Raw genomic sequence first — 20,478 nt, 5'->3', positions numbered from 1 at the left:
CAGAGACGGCCAGAGGGTGCCTCGGGGGCCGCGGGGCGCTCAGGGGGCGGGGCGCCGGCCTGCCCTATTCCGGCACCCATTGGCTAGTGTCTGTGCCAGTCACAGGTGGGTAAGGCATGAGTTGACAATAGGTCCCGCCTCCCTCTCCCAGGGTTGCGGGGGTGTCCCAAGGCTCTTGGCCTCCCCCTAGTGTTAGGAGGAACCCAGGTTTAAATAGAGATATAGGGGCATCGTTCTGAAGTGCTAGGGTCCCATGAAAGCACTGGGAAGTGCGCAAAGGGCTTGTCACTGTTATGGTGACACGCTGCTCAGAAGGATTTAAACATATACTTGCCGGGGACTTCCCAGGTGGCGCAGTGGTTAAGAATCCGCATATTAGTGCAGCGGGCACAGGTTCGAGCCCTGGACCGAGAAAATCTCACATGCTGTGGAGCAGTTAAGCCCGTGCGTCACAACTACTGAAGCCTGTTCGCCTAGAACCCCAGCTACGCAAGGGAAGCCTCCATTCGCCGCAAGCGCAATGAAGACCCAACACAGCCTGAAATAAATATTGTTTAAAAACCTTAAAAAAATGTCTTACAATGGATTGATTCATTCGGCCATGTAGCGTTAGTTTTAATAGATTATAAATGTAAATGTTTCCTACCGTCTTTGAATATCCATTGACCGTATTGACTGACACTAACACCGCCAAATTCGGGGGTCATATGTTGAAATACCTATTTTGGAGTTCTGTTAGAAAGTAGCAAGACTTAAACTAGGATCAGTTAAATAGACATGGTGATTATTTATTTTTATTGGAGTATAATTGCTTTTCAATGTTGTGTTCGTTTCTGCTGTACAGCAAAGTGAATCAGTTATAAGTATACGTATATCCACTCTTTTTTAGATTTCCTTCCCGTTTAGGTCACCACAGATCATTGAGCAGGGTTCCCTGTGCTAAACAATTGTTTCTCATTAGTTATCTATTTTATACATAGTAGTGTATATATGTTGATCCCAATCTCCCAATTCATCCCACCCTCCTCTTCCCCCCTTGGTAACCATAAGTTTGTTCTCTACATCTGTGACTCTATTTCTGCTTTGCCTATAAGTTCATCTGTACCATTTTTCTAGATTCCACATATAAGCGATATTATATGATATTTGTTTTTCTCTTTCTGACTTCACTCTGTATGGACTTGGTGATTATTTAATACATGGTTAAAATGACATGGTTAAGATGACAATCTCTTTTTTGTTCTGTTTTAAGCAGAGGTATGCAGGTTGCCTTGAGGAACACCAATATTCATTATCTACTGTGAAGCTGCCCCTCTCCATTACCTTTGACTCTCTGTAACTGGGAAATGTTTTAATTCCTAAGACACCAGGTTGGGAATTATTTTCCTGCCTACAATAACTTTTCATACAGTAGTGTCTTCCACTCAGTGATCTTGAAGAAATTCCAAGAGAAAGGGATAGAAGAGAGTCCTGACTACTGCTGCTATTAACTAAAGGTTCCCTGCAACTTGAAGGGATGGAGGAAATAATTCAGAGAAAAATGCACTGGGCTCATTAGAAAACAGTGACACATAATCTCTCTTCACTTCCATTTTCTCATCCATCAATGTCAATTCTAAATTCCCATGAAAATTAAAGATATACTGTTACTGAAGCTATTAGATGAACGATGTTTTAATGACCAAAAGATCATCTATACCAGTAGTTCCAAATGCCAGTCTTCAGACCAATGTTAGCATGTTGCCAAGTTTACACCTATCCAGGAAAAAACGAGAAAATCAACCAAAATGTACTTTTTTTTCAAAAAAAGCAAATTTTATGCAATGTAAATTATTTTCCTTTGTTCTGGGAATAGGTTCCTCCCCATGTGTATTAAAATTTCCTTTTATTAGAGTGTGATGGTAATAGATGTTTAAAAACTGTTTATTTTGTAATAGATGTTTATTAATGTCTTATAGACCCATATGAGAACATGGCAACCTCAAACTGTCCAGGGTAGGGAGTGGAAGGACTCATCTGTAAAATCCAAACATCCATGAGTTACTCATCAATCCAAACCGAACTACAGACAAGTACTCAGGACTACATATTTCAGCATGCACTGCGAATCGCTTCAAAGGGACTACATATCCGGGCATGCAATGCAACCATCAATCGGCGTCCCCTTCTACTTATCTACGGAGACTACAAAGCCCAGGGTACTGTGCGTCGGAAACGCGACGCCCCGTCCCTTAAACTAGGCGGGCCTCCGAAGCCGCCTGGATGGCTTACTCAGGTGCAAGGCATGCTGGGTGTTGTAGTTCTTCGGAAGCGAGGTCGGGCCGCTCCCTGGCCGCCCTGTACCGGCGGCTAGACTGCGCATGTGTGTCAGTGGCCTTAGCGGCGGACCAGGCTGGCAGTTCCTTCCTCAGAAGGAGAGATTCCTCTGCCATGGAGTCCTACGATGTGATCGCCAACCAGCCTGTCGTGATCGACAACGTGAGTTGCATCCCCCTAGCGGGGCTTATGCTCTCCTCCCCGAAGGGATCGCTTCCCGTGTTTCAGTCTGGGCCGCCGGCTCTTTGTCACTGGCCCGGCCTGTCAGGCGGGTTCAGCCGCCGCCGCCTCCGTCCTCCCCCGACCCGTAGTCCGCAGACAGGGCGGCCAGCCGGCCAGCAACCATAGGATGGAGAACCTTGGGATGGATAAAGGGAAGGGTTATAGTCCAGGCAGGGTCCTTGGGCCCTTGGCTCGAGGGGCCTTAACCGCTCTGTGAGCGCCCGGCGCCCGCCCCTCCCCAGTTTCCGATAACTCTATTGGCTCCTCTGGCTCTCCATCTTGACCGATGACCCCGCCTCTGGGCCTTGCAGGATGAGGGCAGCCCTCTGCAGTGATTGGCTCGCGCCCCTGTCGTTCTTCCGGGCCGCCATAGTGTTTCGCCTCTCTAAGGGGCGGGGCGGTGCACGAGGGCTGTTGGGATTGGTTTCTGGGACTCCCAGTGGTGCGGCCTGACTGGCTAGGGCCCGCCTGCTGGTGGAGAAGGGCTAAGTTCCCTTAGATCCCGAGCCGGCCGGGAGGCTTGGCGGTGTACCTGGGTGGGGCCCGACAGTCAGGTGCCAGAAATGGGCTTAGGATTTCAGTTTTTTCTGTGATTATAAATTACAGAGTTAATAAAAGTCGAGAAGAAAGGAGAGTGACAAAGCAAGCAGGGAGGTACCTTCCTCTTCGGAACGCCTAGTTTCTGGGGGAAAAAATTACTAAACATAATATTTGCCAGGCGCTCTAGCGCTTACATGGGGGTTTCACATACATTCGAACTGGATCCTCACAAAAACCGGGTGAACAGTTGAGGCAGGAATTTTGGTCCTCGTTTTACAAGTGTGAAAACTGAAACGCGAAGAGGTAAAAGTGAGCCCAAGGTCGCACAGTGTAGGTGCCCTAAATCCGGTGCTTCATCCATTATTCCTCTTGATAGTACCCCACGCAAATGCATCAGTAGTGACAAATGGAAAGCTCTTATTTTTGGCGGAAGGAGGCAGTTGTTAAAAAAAAAAAATGGATTTCTGTCTTCCACTCAAAGGTTTGGTCTCACGGAGATTGGTTGCTACCTTTCTAATCCCCTTCTAAGTCTCTAAATCCCTCCATTGAGGAAAAACTGACAATTCTGTCTTAAAGTGACTGTCAGATTCGCTCCGTTGATTCAGCCCTTTGGACCTTGCGCACTTGCAAGGTCCTTTCATTTGCATCATCTCATTTAAGCTTCAACACTGATATGTAGATAGAACTTGAAATATGCAGAAAAGTGAGGCTTGGAGAGGTTAACTAACAGTATTCAAACCACCTGGTTTATGAATTAAGGATCCAAGACTCAGATTGAGATTGGGTTCCAAATTCCTCACTTTTTCCAAGGAAAGGTGCTTCTTTGGTTAGTTTTCCTTCTCTCCAGGAAGGAGGTTGAACTCAGTGAGACATCTCATGTTGGGGAGCAATTTTTTTTTTTGTCTGCTTCATTAGACTGTTAAACCCTGGTGGGAAAAAAAATGGTATTCCTTCGTTTTTCATTACTCTCTCTTTCCCCACCTCCCTCCCACATACAGTATCTAGGGCCTGACACCACTATGTGCACATTGGATTTTTAATTTTACTGATGGGTGGGGGGATAAATGACTGAATATCTCTATCACGGTAATAAAAATGTCCCTAAATAAAGAAAGGATTGTGGGGGATGGGGGGAGCCTAGTTAGTTTCTGTACAGGGTTGAGTAGGACTCCTTGTTCTTGATGTTGATTTTCAGAGAACACTATTTCTGTCTTCAGCCAGTTTGTGTGTGCTTCATCTGCCTTTTTCTTAAGTTTTAAAAAGAAAAAAAAAAGAAATTAGCAATCTCCTGTTTTCATCAGCAGTGCAGAAGGAGTAGTCTGTCCATCCCACCAGATCCTTTGCTTCTGGATTTGTTGGGCAGCAGTTCTATCTCCATCCACTTTCTTTAATGTCACTTAAGCGAAGCCTCTTAGTTCCTTCTTTCTCTTTCTTGGTAGTGTATTTGAAATGCATCAAAACAGTGGTGCATTTTCAGTTTTAAGTCTTAAGGAATAGACTTGCTTTTTTCTGGGAAAACATTTCCTTTATTATGCCAGCAATCCCACCAAAAGGTAAAATAGGAGAAACTTAAGTAATTTTCCCACTAGGATTTACTGAGCATCTGCCACAGTTTTAGATATGGGGCCTCACGTAGTTCTTGCTGTTTGATATTTAGAGAGTTTTGTTTTGTTTGTTTCAAAGTGAAAGATGGATAGGAAAAATCATTTGAAATATTTGAGCCAACTTTATATTTTGAGAATGTGTCTCTAGCAGATTCAACAGCTCCATAGCTTACCATGCTGCCACAATTTTATTTCTGGGCTAAAGAGAGTGTAATTAGGGCTTCCCTGGTGGTGCAGTGGTTAAGAATCCGCCTGCCAACGCAGGAGACACGGGTTCGAGCCATGGTCTGCGAAGATCCCACGCCCGTGTGCCACAACTACTTAGCCTGTGCTCTAGAGCCCACAAGCCACAGCTACTGAGCCTGCATGCCACAACTACTGAAACCCGGGCACCTAGAGCCCATGCTCCACAGCAAGAGAAGCCACCACAATGAGAAGCCCATGCACTGTGACGAAAAGTAGCCCCCGCTCGCCGCAACTAGAGAAAGTCTGCGTGCAGCAACACTCAATGCAGCCATAAATAAATAAATAAACAAACAAACAAGCATAAGTCATTCTTCCCAAAGGCATATCATAGATAGTAATACAAGAAAGAGGAGGACAGCTCCCAGGCCACATTCTGAGGTCCACAACACTTTGATTAGAATACTATGTTTATTCTGAAGCTCAAATCTTTGTGAAGATCTCGAAGGTTAAGTTCTTTCCTAAAATGGATCAACATTCTGGTCAATTTTAAGATTGTCTTCGTGACCATACTGTGTGGGCCTAAAGGCAGGAACCATACCAGATCTTTACAGGTTTTTCAAGCTAAGAATTTAACTGTTTGGGGGGAACGTTATGCTGCTTCAGCCCCCTTTTTGAAAAGTGGGATACTTTAAACACACAGAAAAGTTCAGAGAAGTATATAACAAGCACCCATGTAGCATGTCTTCCACCCAGATTTAATAAATGTCATTTGCCATATTTGCTTCATATATTTTTAGGAAATAAAACGTTACAGATATAATTGAAGCCTCTTTGTACCCATCTACAATCCCATCCTTTCTTTCTGGTCCAGACATAACCCCAGAAGCAAACCATCATCATAAAATTGATGTGCTCCTTTCCATCCATGATTTTATGGACACATGTATTTTATAATGTGTGTGTGTACAGTATTTATGTTTTGAATTTTTACTTAAGTGTTATCACCTTATTTGCCAGCTCTCCTTATTATAGAAAATTTCAAATATAAACAAAAGGAGGAGGACTAGTATCACAAACATCCACATATCCATCACCTAGCTGAAATGGTTATCAACTCTCGGTCAATCTACATTCCCACCCACTTCCCTCTTCCACACTCTTTTATTTTATTATTTATTTATTTATTTTTGTTGCACCAGTTCTTAGTTGTGGCAGGCAGGTTCCTTAGTTGTGGCATGCATTGGGGATCTAGTTCCCTGACAAGGGATCGAACCCTGGCCCCCTGCATTGGGAGTGCGGAGTCTTATCCACTGCGCCACCAGGGAAGTCCCCACACTCTTAAAAACATAACCAAGGGCTTCCCTGGTGGCGCAGTGGTTGAGCGTCCGCCTGCCGATGCAGGGGACACAGGTTTGTGCCCCGGTCTGGGAAGATCCCACATGCCGCAGAGCAGCTAGGCCTGTGAGCCATGGCCGCTGAGCCTGCGCGTCCGGAGCCTGTGCTCCGCAACGGGAGAGGCCACAACAGTGAGAGGCTGCGTACCGCAAAAAAAAAACAAAAAACATAACCAATATACTATTATCAAACCTAATAAAATTAATAATAATTCCTTAATATCATCAAATATCTAGTCAATGTTCAAATTTCACTAATTGTCTCATTTTTTTAAACAATTTGTCATCAGCTCTTTTTTTTTTAACATCTTTATCGGAGTATAATTGCTTTACAATGGTGTGTTACTTTCTGCTTTATAACAAAGTGAGTTAGCTATACATATACATATATTCCCATATCTCCTCCCGCTTGCATCTCGCCTCCCAACCTCCCTATCCCACCCCTCTAGGTGGTCACACAGCACTGAGCTGATCTCCCTGTGCTATGCGACTGCTTCCCACTAGCTATCTATTTCACATTTGGTAGTATATATAAGTCCATGCCACTCTCTCACTTTGTCCCAGCTTACCCTTATCCCTCCACGTGTCCTCAAGTCCATTCTCTACATCTGCGTCTTTATTCCTGTCCTGCCCCTAGGTTCTTCGGAACCATTTTTTTTTAGATTCCATATATATGTGTTAGCATACAGTATTTGTTTTCCTCTTTCTGACTTACTTCACTCCGTATGACAGACTCTAGGTCCATCCACCTCACTACAAATAACTCAATTTCGTTTCTTTTTATGGCTGAGTAATATTCCATTGTATATATGTGCCACATCTTCTTTATCCATTCATCTGTTGATTGTCATCAGCTCTTAAGATCTGCTGATTCACTTAAGTTTAAGGGACAGTAGAATTAGCTGAGGAAATGGAAGTCAATATATTTATGTAACACCGTCACTTGTGGTGTGACTTTCAGGCTGTTGGTTATACAACTGCAGCAAGAATCCATCCGTAGTTTGACGGAGAGAGTGAAGAGGAGGTGGCTTGCAGAGATAATCTCACTATTCAATTATGTATATTTTGAGAGCCACGGATGTGCTTCACATCAAGCTAGAAAGCATGTCTAGAACAGGGGTCTCGAACTCAATGCCTGCGGAGGCCAAGCAGATACATTAAAAAAGTCGTGGGGGCCAGGGGGAGAAGGTAGCCTTAACAACAGTGCGAGGAATATGAAAGGTGCGTTGGGCACACCTGACCAAAGGGCCAGCTGCTTCTCATTTCCAGCCAGTTGTCCCCATGTAGGAATGCAGACCCAGTGTTGCCATATCTTCTGATTTTTCAAGAGAAATCAGAAGTATTAAATTTCATGTGCAATCTCTAATTTTTTAACTGTTAGAAGTTAATGTAAAAGTAGTTTGTGGTCTATGGAGACAGAAAGTAGATTAGTAGTTGCCTAGGGCTGGGGGTTGGTGGTGGTAAGGATGGAGAGTGGCTGCTAATGGATATAGCGTTTCTTTGGGGGATGATGACAAAGTTTTAAAATTAGATTGTGGTGAATGATTGTACACTCTGTGAATATACTAAGAACCATTGAATTACACACCTTAAATGGGTAGATTGTACGGCATGTGAATTTTATCTCAATAAAGTTGTTTTTAAAAAACTACCTTGTGGGGGACTTCCCTGGTGGCTCAGTGGTTAAGAATCCGCCTGCCAATGCAGGGGACACAGGTTCGAGCCCTGGTCCGGGAAGATCCCACATGCCGCGGAGCAACTAAGCCTGTGTGCCACAACTACTGAGCCTGCGCTGTAGAGCCCAAGAGCCACAACTACTGCAGCCCGCGCGCCTAGAGCCCGTGCTCCACAACAAGAGAAGTCACCTCAATGAGAAGCCCGCGCACCACAACAAAGAACAGCCGCAAATAGAGAAAACCCATGTGCACCAACAAAGACCCAACACAGCCAAAAATAAATAAATTAATTAATTAAAAAAAAAACTACTTTGTGGGCCAAACAAAATATGTCTTTGGGCCAAAATGGGCCACCAATATCCTAGAATCTGAGGCTCCACCTCTCAGCGTCCTCTTCCCACTGCTAAAATGTCAGACAGCTAGCCTCCTTCCCAGCACGTCAAGAATAATCAGTGCTTAGGATAAGGTTGCCCAAGCCACAAGGCCTATAGCCAGCAGGTACTGGGAGAGCCTTGCTGAAGGATTTGCTATTTGTTTGCCTGCATCAGAAGGAGAATTGTCAGTGGTGGCTGGCAGCAGACTCGAGTCCCCAAAATCAAATGTTTAATGAGACTACTTTTTCAAGTAGCTTCTAAAAGGCATTTGTTTACTTGGCTTTGCCAGAGTGAATAACAAAGAGAGTGGCAGCTCATTTGCCAGGTATACAGTTCCTAGTTACAAATACTGTTAAAGAAATTGACATGACCCTGAAGAAATTGACATGCCCCTTTTATATGCTCTTATGGTATGGCTTGTGCAGAATAGAGGCAACTCAGCCGGCTCCCCCATCCCCACACATTCTTAACCCATTCTTCAGCTGGCCTGCCAGCAGCTCGTGGAGCTGCAGGGACAAGCTGGGTCTGGTTCCACCCTGTGCATCGTTCCCAACCCTGCCTTTGCCTTCCCTGTACCACCTCTGCCTGGGGCTTCTGGCATTCCAGCTGCTCATTAAGGTTCCATACTTTAGGCTTCATCAGCTCAATCATTTGAGCTTGGTTTTCATTTTAGTCAACCAGCATCTATTCACGTACCTTGCACATGTGAGATACTGCTGATATACAGAGTCTCTGACTTCAGGGAATTTGCGCTGAAAAGAAACAAAAGTGGAAACCATAAATTCGAATAGAAGGCAGAATGAGGGAACTTCCCTGGCGGCCCAGTGGTTAAAACTTCGCCTTCCAATGCAGGGAGTGCGGGTTCGATCCCTGGTTGGGGAGCTAAGAGCCCACATGCCTCATGGTCAAAAAAAAAAAAAAAAAACAGAAGCAATATTGTAACAAATTCAATAAAGACTTAAAAAAATGGTCCACATCAAAAGTATATATATATATGTTTTTTTAAAGAAAAGCAGAATGAAATTTATGCTACCTAGTAAAACAGGTAATGGTGATTTGGGGAGATAATAGGAAGAGGATAATTAATTCCAACTGGGGATTATTCTTCAGGAGCAAGGCGGTGGTATTTGAACTGGGCATTTTATTCTCTTGCCGGGAAGGATGGAGAGAAAGAAAAGAACCTAACATCTTAATCTGCTTTGTCACTCAGCCTCCAGTCCTTTTGCTAGTAAACTCAAAATCAAATATCCAGGAAAATCATCTCTTAAAAATATCTAGGAACTTTCCTGGCGATCCAGTTGTTAACACTCTGCGCTTCTACTGTGGGAGGCATAGGATCAATCCCTGGTCAGGGAACTAAGATCCTGTATGCCACGTGGTATGGCCAAAAAAAAAAATCTGGAGTCTGAAGCACAGACTCTAGATTACTTTTCTTGTTTTCAACCTCTACCAGGAGATCCAGTTAGTCTGCTGGCATCACCACACCCAGATGAAGGCAGTGGGCAATTATTGGAAGCTTGAGCTCACAAGTTCCCAGAGTTCTCTTGTACAGTGTTCTTTTCACTAGCTGTGCTGCTGTCCCAGGGCCCTTGGGTTTGCAGTAAGATAGTCTTTTCCTCCTTCCCGGTCTTTGAGCTCAGTTTACAGCTGCACCTTTTCCAGGCTCCTTGCTGTTCTGCCTAGGCCAATGGGTTTGCACATTGTCTCCTGTTTTTTCTGTTGGCAGAGGCTCCTGCTGTCTTAGAGAACTGGCTTGCCCTGCTCTCCTCCCATACTGCTTTCCCTGTCCTTCAACCACTTCTTACCTCCTCCCTCTGTCTTGCTACAATCAGGTACCAGGATGACCCATCTCACCCCACCCCAGCCCCTGCCCTTCTCCTATAGAAGAGCAGAAATAAGAGACAGAGAGGGATCCAGGGCTGTTGCCAGGAAGCCTTTGGTACCAAGGTAACCTTGGCTAGTTAGCTCTCCTGATGTGTTTACTGCTTGCTATGTAGGTCCTGGAAATATCAATATTACACTCGCCCCAGGAGAAGTGGTCACCATGCAGCAGGAAAAGGCTTGCCCTGATTACACTTGCAGCTACAAAGTGTGTTGGGGGGTGGAAGGACGAGGGTATCAGGTGTGGTGGCAGAAGAATTAAGAAGGAAGAAAACAGGGTGAATCTCAAGCAGTATCAGGCCTCGACATCTGTCCTGCGTGGAGTTGATGTCCAGAGTCAATGTTTACTTTGGCTGGGCCCGGGTGGTACCAGAGGTGATGGTGGGAGACATCAGATTCTTCTCAGACAGAGCTTTAGGGCTTTCCTGCTGTTTACCTCAAGAGACCAACAAGTAAAGCAAAGCATAGTGAAAAAACAAAACAACAACCACAAACCCCCCACAAAGCATAGTGGTCTGCCCCTGTAGTCAGAACCAGACGACGTGTGTCATATTGGAGTTAACTTCAAGTATGGCAGCGCTCGTGGTGGTGTCTGTCATAGAGGCCTTGGAGGGCAGGGATAGTCTGGGTCTGAGCTGGGAAAGTAAGTTAGAAGCGTTCCACGATGGTGTAACAGAATCATGCGCTCTTCCCTCCTTGGTTATATTCCTAAACTTGGCTGCTTTGGTGCTTCTAGTCACTTTCCTCTTCTCTCCTCAAGAGTTCTTTTTTTTTTCCCTTTATTAATATTAATTTCCCTTTTTAATTCCAAAAGTAAAACATGTTCAATGTAGAAAAGTCAAAGAATACATAAAAATCAAATAATATTCAGAGTATGCAGTAGAAATGCCCCTCACCACCCCCAGCCCCACTGCCCTCCCTTTGGTGTGTGTTCACTGTTCAGATTCTCATACCAGTGGATATAGTATACATAAGTATAAGGTCTCTCTCTTTAAAGTAAAGGTGGAACCATATTATACCTACTGTATGATATATATCTCCTCTTGTTTTTGTGATGTTGTGACTTCTCTTTCTCTCTCTCCTCAGGGATCCGGTGTGATTAAAGCTGGTTTTGCTGGTGATCAGATCCCCAAATACTGCTTTCCAAACTAGTAAGTCATTCTGTAGCTTAGTCAGGAGCTCGGGAGGCTTGTCAGCTTCATTATGGTGTCAGCCCTCCATCTGTTAGGGAGAAAGGATCTCTCATTTGGGTCAGTCTTGGTACTCAAAACAACAAGCGAGGGACAGGAGCTGGCTTTTGGAGTAAGCAGACAGTTGCCTGCAGGGTACAATCCGAGAGGTGAATTTTTTTTAATTTGATTTTATCTGATGCCAAAAATGTTATCATTGGTGACTCATTGCTTTGGATGACAGTCTCTTCATGGAACCCTCTTCTTAAAATTCTCCTATCACCCAGGATGGGGTTAACATTAAACCATACCTACCATCCTAGTGAGAATGAGTTTTTGGGTTTTTTTATATAAGTTTATTTATTTTTATTTTTGGCTGCATTGGGTCTTCGTTGCTGCGCGCGGGCTTTCTCTAGTTGCGGCACGAGGGCTTCTCATTGCAGTGGCTTCTCTTGTTGTGGAGCATGGGCTCTAAGCGCGCGGGCTTCAATCGTTGTGGCACGTGGGCTCTAGAGCGCAGGCTCAGTAGTTGTGGTACACGGGCATAGTTGCTCCGCAGCATGTGGGATCTTCCTGGACCAGGGCTTGAACCCGTGTCCCCTGCGTTGGCAGGCAGGTTCTTAACCACTGTGCCACCGGGGAAGCCCAAGGATGAGTTTTTTTCTCAGCACTTTCTTCCTAAGGCAGAGAGATTGCAGGCAGGAAAAGGGCACGGGTGTCTGGGAAAGGGGCTCAAAGCAGTAGAAAAAGGAAGAAAGACCATCTGTCAGTTACAACATCACAGTTTTCCTTAAGAGGAGGCCTGGGCAGGAGGCTAAGGAGACAAAAACTTTTTGAGCTAATCGATCTAAATGAATTCTTGTTTCCCTGTCTCTCTTGATCTGCATATATAGTGTGGAAAAAGAAGAACTAGAGGTATTGAATCCTCCAGAATTTGTTTTAATAACTTATAAAATAATATAAATATAATAAATATATGAAATACAAATGACTTAAAATAATACAAAAAAATAAAATAATACATGTTTATTATAGAAATTGTGGGAAGTGCAGAAAAGTAGAAAGAGGAGAATCAAAATCAACTATAATCTCATTCGTCAACAATAATCACAGTAGAATTGAGTATATTTCTTCCCATCCAAGTACGTGCATCAGTACATCCTTCCCGTGTCCCGTCATGTGTTGTGTCATGAAATGAAAAGTAATGGTCCTCCCTGCTCTCTTTTGTAGTGTGGGCAGACCCAAACACGTTCGTGTCATGGCAGGTGCCCTCGAAGGCGACATCTTCATTGGCCCCAAAGCGGAGGTAATCCCCAGTCCTACTGAAGAAGCCTCAAGCCAGCAGGGGACCTTCATTGTTCCCCACTCGGGCAGTGTCCCACAGTGGGACATGGCCTCGAGTAAAAGGAGCAATTTCCTCTTGAACTCTCCCCTTTCACTCTCTCATTCTAGAGAGAGTAAACCTAGTTGGTTTCTTTCTCCCAGGAACAACCTCTGGTTTTGGAGAAAAAATATCTGGAACCCCACTTTGGGAAATAGAGACCAGTCTAGAAAAGAGGGCTTTCGCCTTCCTTCTGTACTCTGTCACTACATTGCCAATGATTAAGTTGACTGGCTTCGTTATTTTTTTGGCAGAAGTGATTGGAGGGAGATTCTAGCTGGGATACCCTGGGGATAAGTTAATTAGCACAGTTTGGCAGTTAATTAGCACAGTTTTCCTCAGGCAGCTTCTAGAAGCAGAACAACTGAATCATTGTTGCCAACCTTGGTTGCAAACGCCAGGAGATTGTGTCCTGAAACCAGGCAATGAGGAGGGTGCCACCCAGCGGCCCAGGGAAATGCAGAAGCCCTCTGCTTTGCCAGCTGGTTGGGCACTGAGTACAGTTCGCAGCATACAGCTTAGAGACTTGGAGGCTGGGTGGCCCGCCCTTAGCTGTGGTTGAGGACTGCAGGCCCTGGAAGAGCAGGGCCCGCCTGGCAGCCCTGCTGAGAGGCTGGCTGTTGCTGTAAGTGCTGCTCTCTGCCCCCAGGAGCACCGAGGACTGCTCTCCATCCGCTACCCCATGGAGCACGGCATCGTCAAGGACTGGAACGACATGGAGCGCATCTGGCAATACGTCTATTCTAAGGACCAGCTGCAGACTTTCTCAGAGGAGGTGAGGGTCCTATGTTCAGGGTGCCCCTGCAGGGTTTGCAGAGCAGGCAGAGCCCCTACCCCAGAGATGAGGCGGATGACGATGATAACTGCCACGAGCGTTTGAGTCTTATGTTCTAGGCACCAGGCCATGTGCTTTCCAGACATGTTTGCATTTAATCTTCACAGCATTCCTATGAGATACAGGTAGTATTATCTCCATTTTATAAACAAGGGAACAGAAGGTCAGAGAAGCCAGGTGGTGTTTTTAAGATCACCCAGTGAATAGAGTAGTAGAGCTGGGATTCAAACCCACGTCTTTCAGACTTCAGAGCCTATACTCTTTACCTTCTAAGAAAGGAAGTCTCAACTCAGAAACACAAAAGGAAGGTGCATACTAGGCTTATCAGAATTTCCAGGGGAGGGATATGTTCCATTTTTTAAAAGTACAGTCAATATTGAAATTTAATTTTCTATTTTGAAAAAAAAATTTTAACTATTATTTTTATCTTAATAATTCCAAATTTAGAGTTTAGCAAAATCTTGACAACTGGAGCTATACAGTAGGTACAAGGACCTATATAAGAATCTTGGAAGACAAGGAGGGGAGTAAGGGATGAGGACAGAATGAGACTTTAAAGGGGGTGTGAATTTAGAAAGTTGAGAAGCTGACTTGGGTGGGGATAGGTGACAAGCCCAGTTTGTCCTTTTTTGGAGAGAGGCTGACAAAGGTCGCCTGAGCTCTCCAGCCAGCCACACAGTACTAACGAGGGGTGGGAATCTGGCCTCGCCCTGATTGCCGTCTGGGCATCTTTCACCAGCATCCTGTGCTCCTGACGGAGGCGCCTTTAAACCCACGGAAAAACCGGGAACGAGCTGCTGAAGTTTTCTTCGAGACCTTCAATGTGCCAGCCCTCTTCATCTCCATGCAAGCTGTGCTCAGCCTGTGAGTAGCAGCTGGCTAGCTAGCCTGGCCCCTTGTGGGGAAAGCAGTCCTTTGGCAGAGTCGAGGCTGCCTCTCCTTTGGGTTGGTTCAGAGTCACCTGAGCATCTCTGTCAGGGACGGTTGGATGGTGGGAAAGACAGCATTGAGGCTGTTTCCCAGTCTCGTAACTCCCTGCTGGTTTGGTGCCAGAGGCTTTCCACTCAGCCTGCTGGGAAGGCCATGTGCTGCAACAGCTCTCCCTGCAGGCCCCTGTGATGACTTCGGGTATTATTTCAGGGCCTACTTGTGCCGGGTGCTATGCAAGCCTGGTGATAGGGTCGTGATGAAAACACCTCTCTGTTCCCTGTTCTCACACCCCCGTCGTTCTGTCATGCTCCCAACCTGCCTCACACCAGGGTTAGGTATATTGGCGAGATCGTACACTGGTGACCTACAGATGGCATGTGTTTGGCCCCATTAAAAAATTGTGAGCCAGCATTTAAAAATTAGGACATTTCCTATCAAAATCCAAATTTCCAGCTTCTCTGAAAAATGGGAAGATCTGGTCATTGCTGGGCTTGCACTCCTCTAGAACAAAAATCAGCTGGAGCTGAAATAAAGTAGCAGCTGCACTTTAGATAGGGTTTGCAAACTTGACTTCACCACAGTCTCTCCGTTGCCTGTTGTCCTCCCAACACGAAGGCCAGTTGCTATTTATGAAACATTGTGGGGTTTTCCCCTCATATCACAGAAATATATGTCTGTACCCTTGTCCTTACCAAAAGAGAAAATACTAAGGACAGACCTAGAGGGCCATGTGGGAAAAAGCTAGTTTTTTATGAAAGTGAAGATATTATTTTCTTTTACTCATTCACTTTTCCTGCCTGACCCTTGTAGGCATTTGAGTTTTGTCCTCTTGTCTAGAGAGTAAAAACTGTCCCTCAGGCTGGGTCCCTGAAGCAGTTGAAGGCCAGGCCATCTCCTGCGGTTAGAGGGCCTGCTCTTCTGGGGGTTGGGGAAGCAGCTTGGAGAGACTCAGCCCCTTTTCTTCAGACACTACAGGCTTGCTTGCTTCAGTACTCAGGCTGCCTTCATACTTAGTCCAGTCGAAGGCTTCTGGAGAAGGCAGGCCCCAGCTTTAGTTTAGCTGACACTGAACTCTAGCAAGAAGTGAGTTTCTTCCCCGAGTGAGGAGGCAGGGGTTGGTGATGGTTTGCCCCCTTTGCTTCAGTTACGCCACCGGCAGGACCACGGGTGTGGTGCTGGATTCTGGGGATGGCGTCACCCACGCCGTGCCCATTTATGAGGGCTTTGCCATGCCCCACTCGATCATGCGCATCGACATCGCTGGCCGGGACGTCTCTCGCTTCCTTCGCCTCTACCTGCGCAAGGAAGGCTATGATTTCCACTCATCCTCCGAGTTTGAGATTGTCAAGGCCATAAAAGAAGTAAGTGTTGCCCCCGTGGGCCCAGGGCTGGGAGAGGGAATGGGATCAGCAGCCAGGACCTCCGTGACCTGAAGTGAAGAGCGGCGAAGCTCCTGTCCTGGGGATCAGGCTCTGCCCTCCCCAGCCAGGCCTCCTGGCAGCTGTGTGGTCTCCAGCTGGGTCCCCTGACCCTGACGGATTCACCTTCCAAAGTGCTGCCGTCTTGTGGTAGAAAGGGAGCTGCCTCTATTTCCTAAGCTGGGTGATGAGCACACCCATGCTCGTTTACTTAATGCTTTTTATACATTACGTTCAAATTACATACGTTCTTTTACATCCTTGAAGAAGTCAGAATACTTTTTTCTTTTTTGGTAAAATGAACCCTCCTGCCACCTATAGCTCTAGGAGACCTCGGAGCTGGGTAGGCGGTACCCAGAACCGTATGAGTAGTAGGAGAAAAACACCCGAGTCTGCACTAAAATTAGGGTGTGGTCTCAGACCCAAAGCCAGAAAGCTGAGTTGCCACGCTTGCGCAGCAGGAAGGTGGAGCAGGTGAAAACGATATCCTAAGAAAGGGCAGGGAGATTTCGGTCAGCCCTCACTGGGTGGCACTTAGCATATGCAGCTCTAACGACCTTTAGGGCAGTCACTGCAATGGGCAGATTTCTGCAGCAGCACATCACTCCTGGGGACTTTGACTGGGTAGGCGCCAGGTTTCCTGCCTGCCTGACTTGTGCTTGGTTCTGCAGAGAGCCTGCTACCTATCCATAAACCCCCAGAAGGATGAGACGCTAGAGACGGAGAAGGCACAGTACTACCTGCCCGACGGCAGCACCATTGAGGTAGGTGTCCGGACCTCTCCCCTCAGGCCCCCCAGGCCCCAAAAGCTCTGGGCCCAAACCAGACTTCCCACGGGCAGGCTGGAGTCAGGTCCTTCACACCATCTGCCTGGAGCAGCATAGCTCTTGAGCCGCAGCATCTTCTGCAGAGCGAGGTGCCAGGGATTTTGCTTGTCCTGTGTGGAGGGGAGGAGGCACCAGAGGCATCTTCCTAGGTCGGAATGGGACTAGGAAGGGTGAGGTAGAGTGCTGTCCTTAACCACTTAGGCACAGTGTAGGGTGAGTTCCATCTCCCTGGACCTCCATTGATAGGAAGAAATTTTGACAAATGAATGAATCCATCTATTAAGTCTCTGGCCGGCAAGTGCCAGAGCTAGGATTACACACAGGAGCTTCCTCTCTGTAGTTTCCCAGGAGCCCTGTTTCTTCCTTTTTGTTCCCCGGAGCCCTCTCTTTGTTCTTCTTTGTGCCCTTGACGTACAAGGTCTTGCCTGAGCGTGGCCTTCCTAGCCACCTGGTTACTAAGCCGTGGGCAGAGGGCCCTCTTCCATTCCCACTCCCAGAGGGACCTCAGCCCCCACCCCAGCCTAAGAAGCTTGCGGCCTCTCCGCAGATTGGTCCTTCCCGATTCCGGGCACCTGAGCTGCTGTTCAGGCCGGACCTGATCGGTGAGGAGAGCGAGGGCATCCATGAGGTGCTGGTGTTCGCCATCCAGAAGTCTGACATGGACCTGCGGCGCACACTTTTCTCTAACATCGTCCTTTCGGGAGGCTCCACCCTGTTCAAAGGTTGGTCTTTGCTCTCAGCGCCCTTCCCCGGGAAGCTTCCACATACTGCTGGGCCCAGACGCCCAGAGAATTGACATGAGATTCTCCTTTCCTGCCCATTCAGGTTTTGGTGACAGGCTATTGAGTGAAGTGAAGAAATTGGCTCCGAAAGATGTGAAGATCAGGGTAGGAGCATGCTGGGGTCGGGGCCAGGGGCTGGGTGGAACTGAGCCTCCCAGGATCTGGAGGGCCATGTGGCGTGGCCTCCCCTCCTGCTCTGCCCAAGTTTTTCGGGCACCGCCAGATGGCTCCCAGCTTCTGCTCTGCCCCTGAAGCCCACCAGAGGGGAGGACCCCTCTTCACTCTCCGTCTTCACAAAAGGGGGCAGTTCTGATACCCAGATGTGGCAGGGTGCTAGGCTGAGGGCCCCACACGTGGTCTTTCAGGGAAACGGTAACACTGACAGGAGACTGACTTTGACTGCTCCCCTGTGACACAGTCTAACGTCTCAGTGACTGCTGAGGAGAGCTGGCCTGCCTAAGGGGGGATCCTGAATGGAGGAGGGTGGTTCTTGCCGTACAATCTGCTTCCCACCAGCCCCCGACGGAGCCAAATCTTGCCCCCAGATAGCCCCAGCTTCCCTGGGAGCCATAGATACTTAGAGATGCCAGGAACCTGTTTCTTCAGATGAGCAGGCTGGCCACAGTACCCCCCAGAGAGGCCACAGGGTCCAGCAGGGACATAACTTAAAGCCTGTTTTATGAAATATATCCACTGAAATGTATCCACGTATCCACCGGCTCTCACTGGTGGTGAGAATTGGCCATAAAGGTGAGTAGTGGCAGGGAAAGGGAGAGGGGAGGATGGACGTCTCAGATTCCTCTTTCCACCCACCCCTGCAGATATCTGCACCGCAAGAGAGACTGTATTCCACATGGATTGGGTGAGTAGCTCTTCTGGGCATAAGAGCGGAACAGGAAGCAAAGGCATTGATTACCCCTCACCACCCCATCCCTTTAAAGAAAAGCCTGGTCTGGTTTGGCCCCAGGGGGACTGGCTGGCTCCATGAGTACCCACTCCCCTTCTCTGACATTGTTCCTTTGGATTCCCTCCACTCCAGGGGCTCCATCCTCGCCTCCCTGGACACCTTTAAAAAGATGTGGGTCTCTAAGAAGGAATACGAGGAAGACGGTGCCCGATCCATCCACAGGAAAACCTTCTAATATTGGGACATCATCTTCACCTCTCTCTGAAGTTAACTCCACTTTAAAACTCGCTTTCTTGAGTCGGAGTGTTTGCGAGGAATTGCCTGTGTGTATGAGTGTGTGTGTGGGTGTGTGGGTACGAGTGTGTGCGCATATGCGAGTGCCGTGTGGCCCGGGGATCCCAGGGATCCCGGGGCCCAGAAAGGACGATGAACTACCCACGATGGTGAGGGCCTGAGACCTGGGGTTGACCACTAACTGGCCCCTGACAGGGAAGAGTGCTGGCAGAGGGCCCTGCTCCGTCAGCGGGGTCTTTGGCTGGCTGTGTGGGACTATGTTTACTACCATAGGGAGACAGAGAGGGAGGTAAACCCAAGCCCCAGGAGACCTTGCTGCTGCCCATCCTAGGCTGGGCCAGCCCCACCCCTACCCCACCCAGGGTGCCCTGCGGCCCAAGGCAGCTGCTGCCTCCCCTTGCTCATCATTCTGCTCTCAATGCCTCTTGATCACAGACTGAGGGCCAGGGTTGAGTTCTGTCTGGTTTTGTTGCAGTTTGGGTTTAGAAAGCTGGAAAAGCACTCCAGGAGTGGTTACTGAGACTTCGGTATCAGGAGGGGGCAGGATGCCCTCATCTTCACCTGGAGACCAGGACCACACTGGGCATTTGAGGAGGGCAGGAGTAGTGCTACTTCTGATGGGTGGCAGAGTTAACACTCTAACCCCCAACCCCCATCCGGGGATCTCGGGAGAGTTTCAGGAGCCTGTTGGCCCCAGGCCCTTGCTTTCCATCCATCCATGGGCAAAGCCATCTTCAGTTTTATTTATTGAAGTGTTTGTTCAGTACAGGGACTGGAGCGAGGGAGCTCACTGCCTCCTGCCCGCCAGTCCCCCTGTTCACACTAACGTTTACAGCACCTAAGCTTAGCATAGCATCCAGGGCCCCGCCACTCCCTGCTAACGGTGAACTGACAGTATCCATAGGCCTCAGGACCATTTGGGATCAGAGGCTACACTCAGAGTCACTCCAGCCTCTTTCTTTCTCCCTCTTCCACTTGCTCACCACCCTGGAATCAACAGGCTGGTTGCTGGCTGGATTTTCTGAAACAGGAGGTAGAATCACCCTTTGGCAGAGGCTGCTAGCAAAGGAGGGGTGCTGGGGATCCAGCCTCCTTAGGACTGGAGAAAGAGCTGCGATTAAGTTGCCTTTTCCCACGCTAGCTGACCCAGACAGCCCCCTCTGGGCTGATTTGTGCCATTCTTGTCTTTGCACTTGTTTGGTTAGGGAGGGGCCAGACCAGAGTGCCAGGAGCTGATGGGCTCAGGCTCACCTCCTCTGGTCCAGTGGGGCCAGGTACCTACCCTGGACTGGGCTGGCCTGGCAGTGGTCCCAAGGCTCTTCAGGCCAGATGGTGCAAAGCTGGGGCTAGCAGATATTCACCGGCACCCTCACCTGTGACACCAAGACCTGCCCTGATCCCAGATTCCAGGCAGTATTCTCCCCCATGCCGTCCAACGACCAAAGGCCCTGCCAGGTGTGGGCCACAGCAGCAGGTGTGTGTGAAAGCGATGTGGCGACCCACAGACTGCAGTGTGCTTAACCAGCTCACCTCCCCCGCCCTTAGCCCAAGCCTGTCCCTCGCACAGCCTCGCACAAACCACGTTGCCTGGTGGGGCCCAGTGTACTTAAATAAACTCGTTCCAATAGACACATCAGCTGGGCCTCTGTCTGTAGCCAGTGCAAGGTGGGAGGAGGGAGAAGCTGTGGGCCCGGAATCTGAGGCTGTGACTGGGCCTAGTCTGTCCTCTAGAGGGCACTGTT

At 47.9% G+C, this 20,478-nt stretch overlaps 1 protein-coding gene across 3 annotated transcripts; it reads left to right on the top strand.

Annotated features, from left to right (window-relative positions):
• The first annotated feature begins 2,296 nt into the window (after positions 1-2,296).
• On the top strand, positions 2,297-20,367 carry ACTR1A (actin related protein 1A). 3 transcript variants are annotated; one of them, XM_027112435.1, is made up of 12 exons: positions 2,349-2,478; positions 11,280-11,344; positions 12,398-12,504; positions 12,593-12,668; positions 13,393-13,518; positions 14,318-14,442; positions 15,653-15,869; positions 16,598-16,690; positions 17,301-17,475; positions 17,579-17,640; positions 18,357-18,397; positions 18,575-20,365. In XM_027112435.1, exons 4-12 carry the CDS (start codon positions 12,621-12,623, stop codon positions 18,675-18,677), a joined length of 990 nt encoding a protein of 329 aa, XP_026968236.1. In that variant the 5' UTR covers positions 2,349-2,478; positions 11,280-11,344; positions 12,398-12,504; positions 12,593-12,620; the 3' UTR covers positions 18,678-20,365. The 3 variants fall into 3 exon arrangements, with proteins under 3 accessions (XP_026968234.1, XP_026968236.1, XP_026968235.1); XM_027112433.1 differs by lacking the exon at positions 12,398-12,504 and having other exon boundaries at positions 2,297-2,478; positions 18,575-20,367; XM_027112434.1 differs by lacking the exons at positions 12,398-12,504; positions 17,579-17,640.
• Positions 20,368-20,478: the final 111 nt, after the last annotated feature.

Source organism: Aethalodelphis obliquidens, unplaced genomic scaffold (assembly GCF_003676395.1).
Source record: "Aethalodelphis obliquidens isolate GAN/ISIS:26980383/991018 unplaced genomic scaffold, ASM367639v1 scaffold11, whole genome shotgun sequence".
In the NCBI taxonomy this organism is placed as follows: Eukaryota; Metazoa; Chordata; class Mammalia; order Artiodactyla; family Delphinidae; genus Aethalodelphis; species Aethalodelphis obliquidens.
Note: the sequence above shows the minus strand (reverse complement) of the source record. Positions and strands in the feature narration are given on the sequence as shown.

Excerpts from the sequence above, each read along its gene's own strand:
- ACTR1A (XM_027112433.1), top strand. The coding sequence starts at position 2,431 with ATGGAGTCCTACGATGTGATCGCCAACCAGCCTGTCGTGATCGACAAC. Across the intron at positions 12,669-13,392 it reads TCATTGGCCCCAAAGCGGAG|GAGCACCGAGGACTGCTCTC; the intron begins GTAATCCCCAGT and ends CTCTGCCCCCAG. Across the intron at positions 15,870-16,597 it reads TTGTCAAGGCCATAAAAGAA|AGAGCCTGCTACCTATCCAT; the intron begins GTAAGTGTTGCC and ends TTGGTTCTGCAG.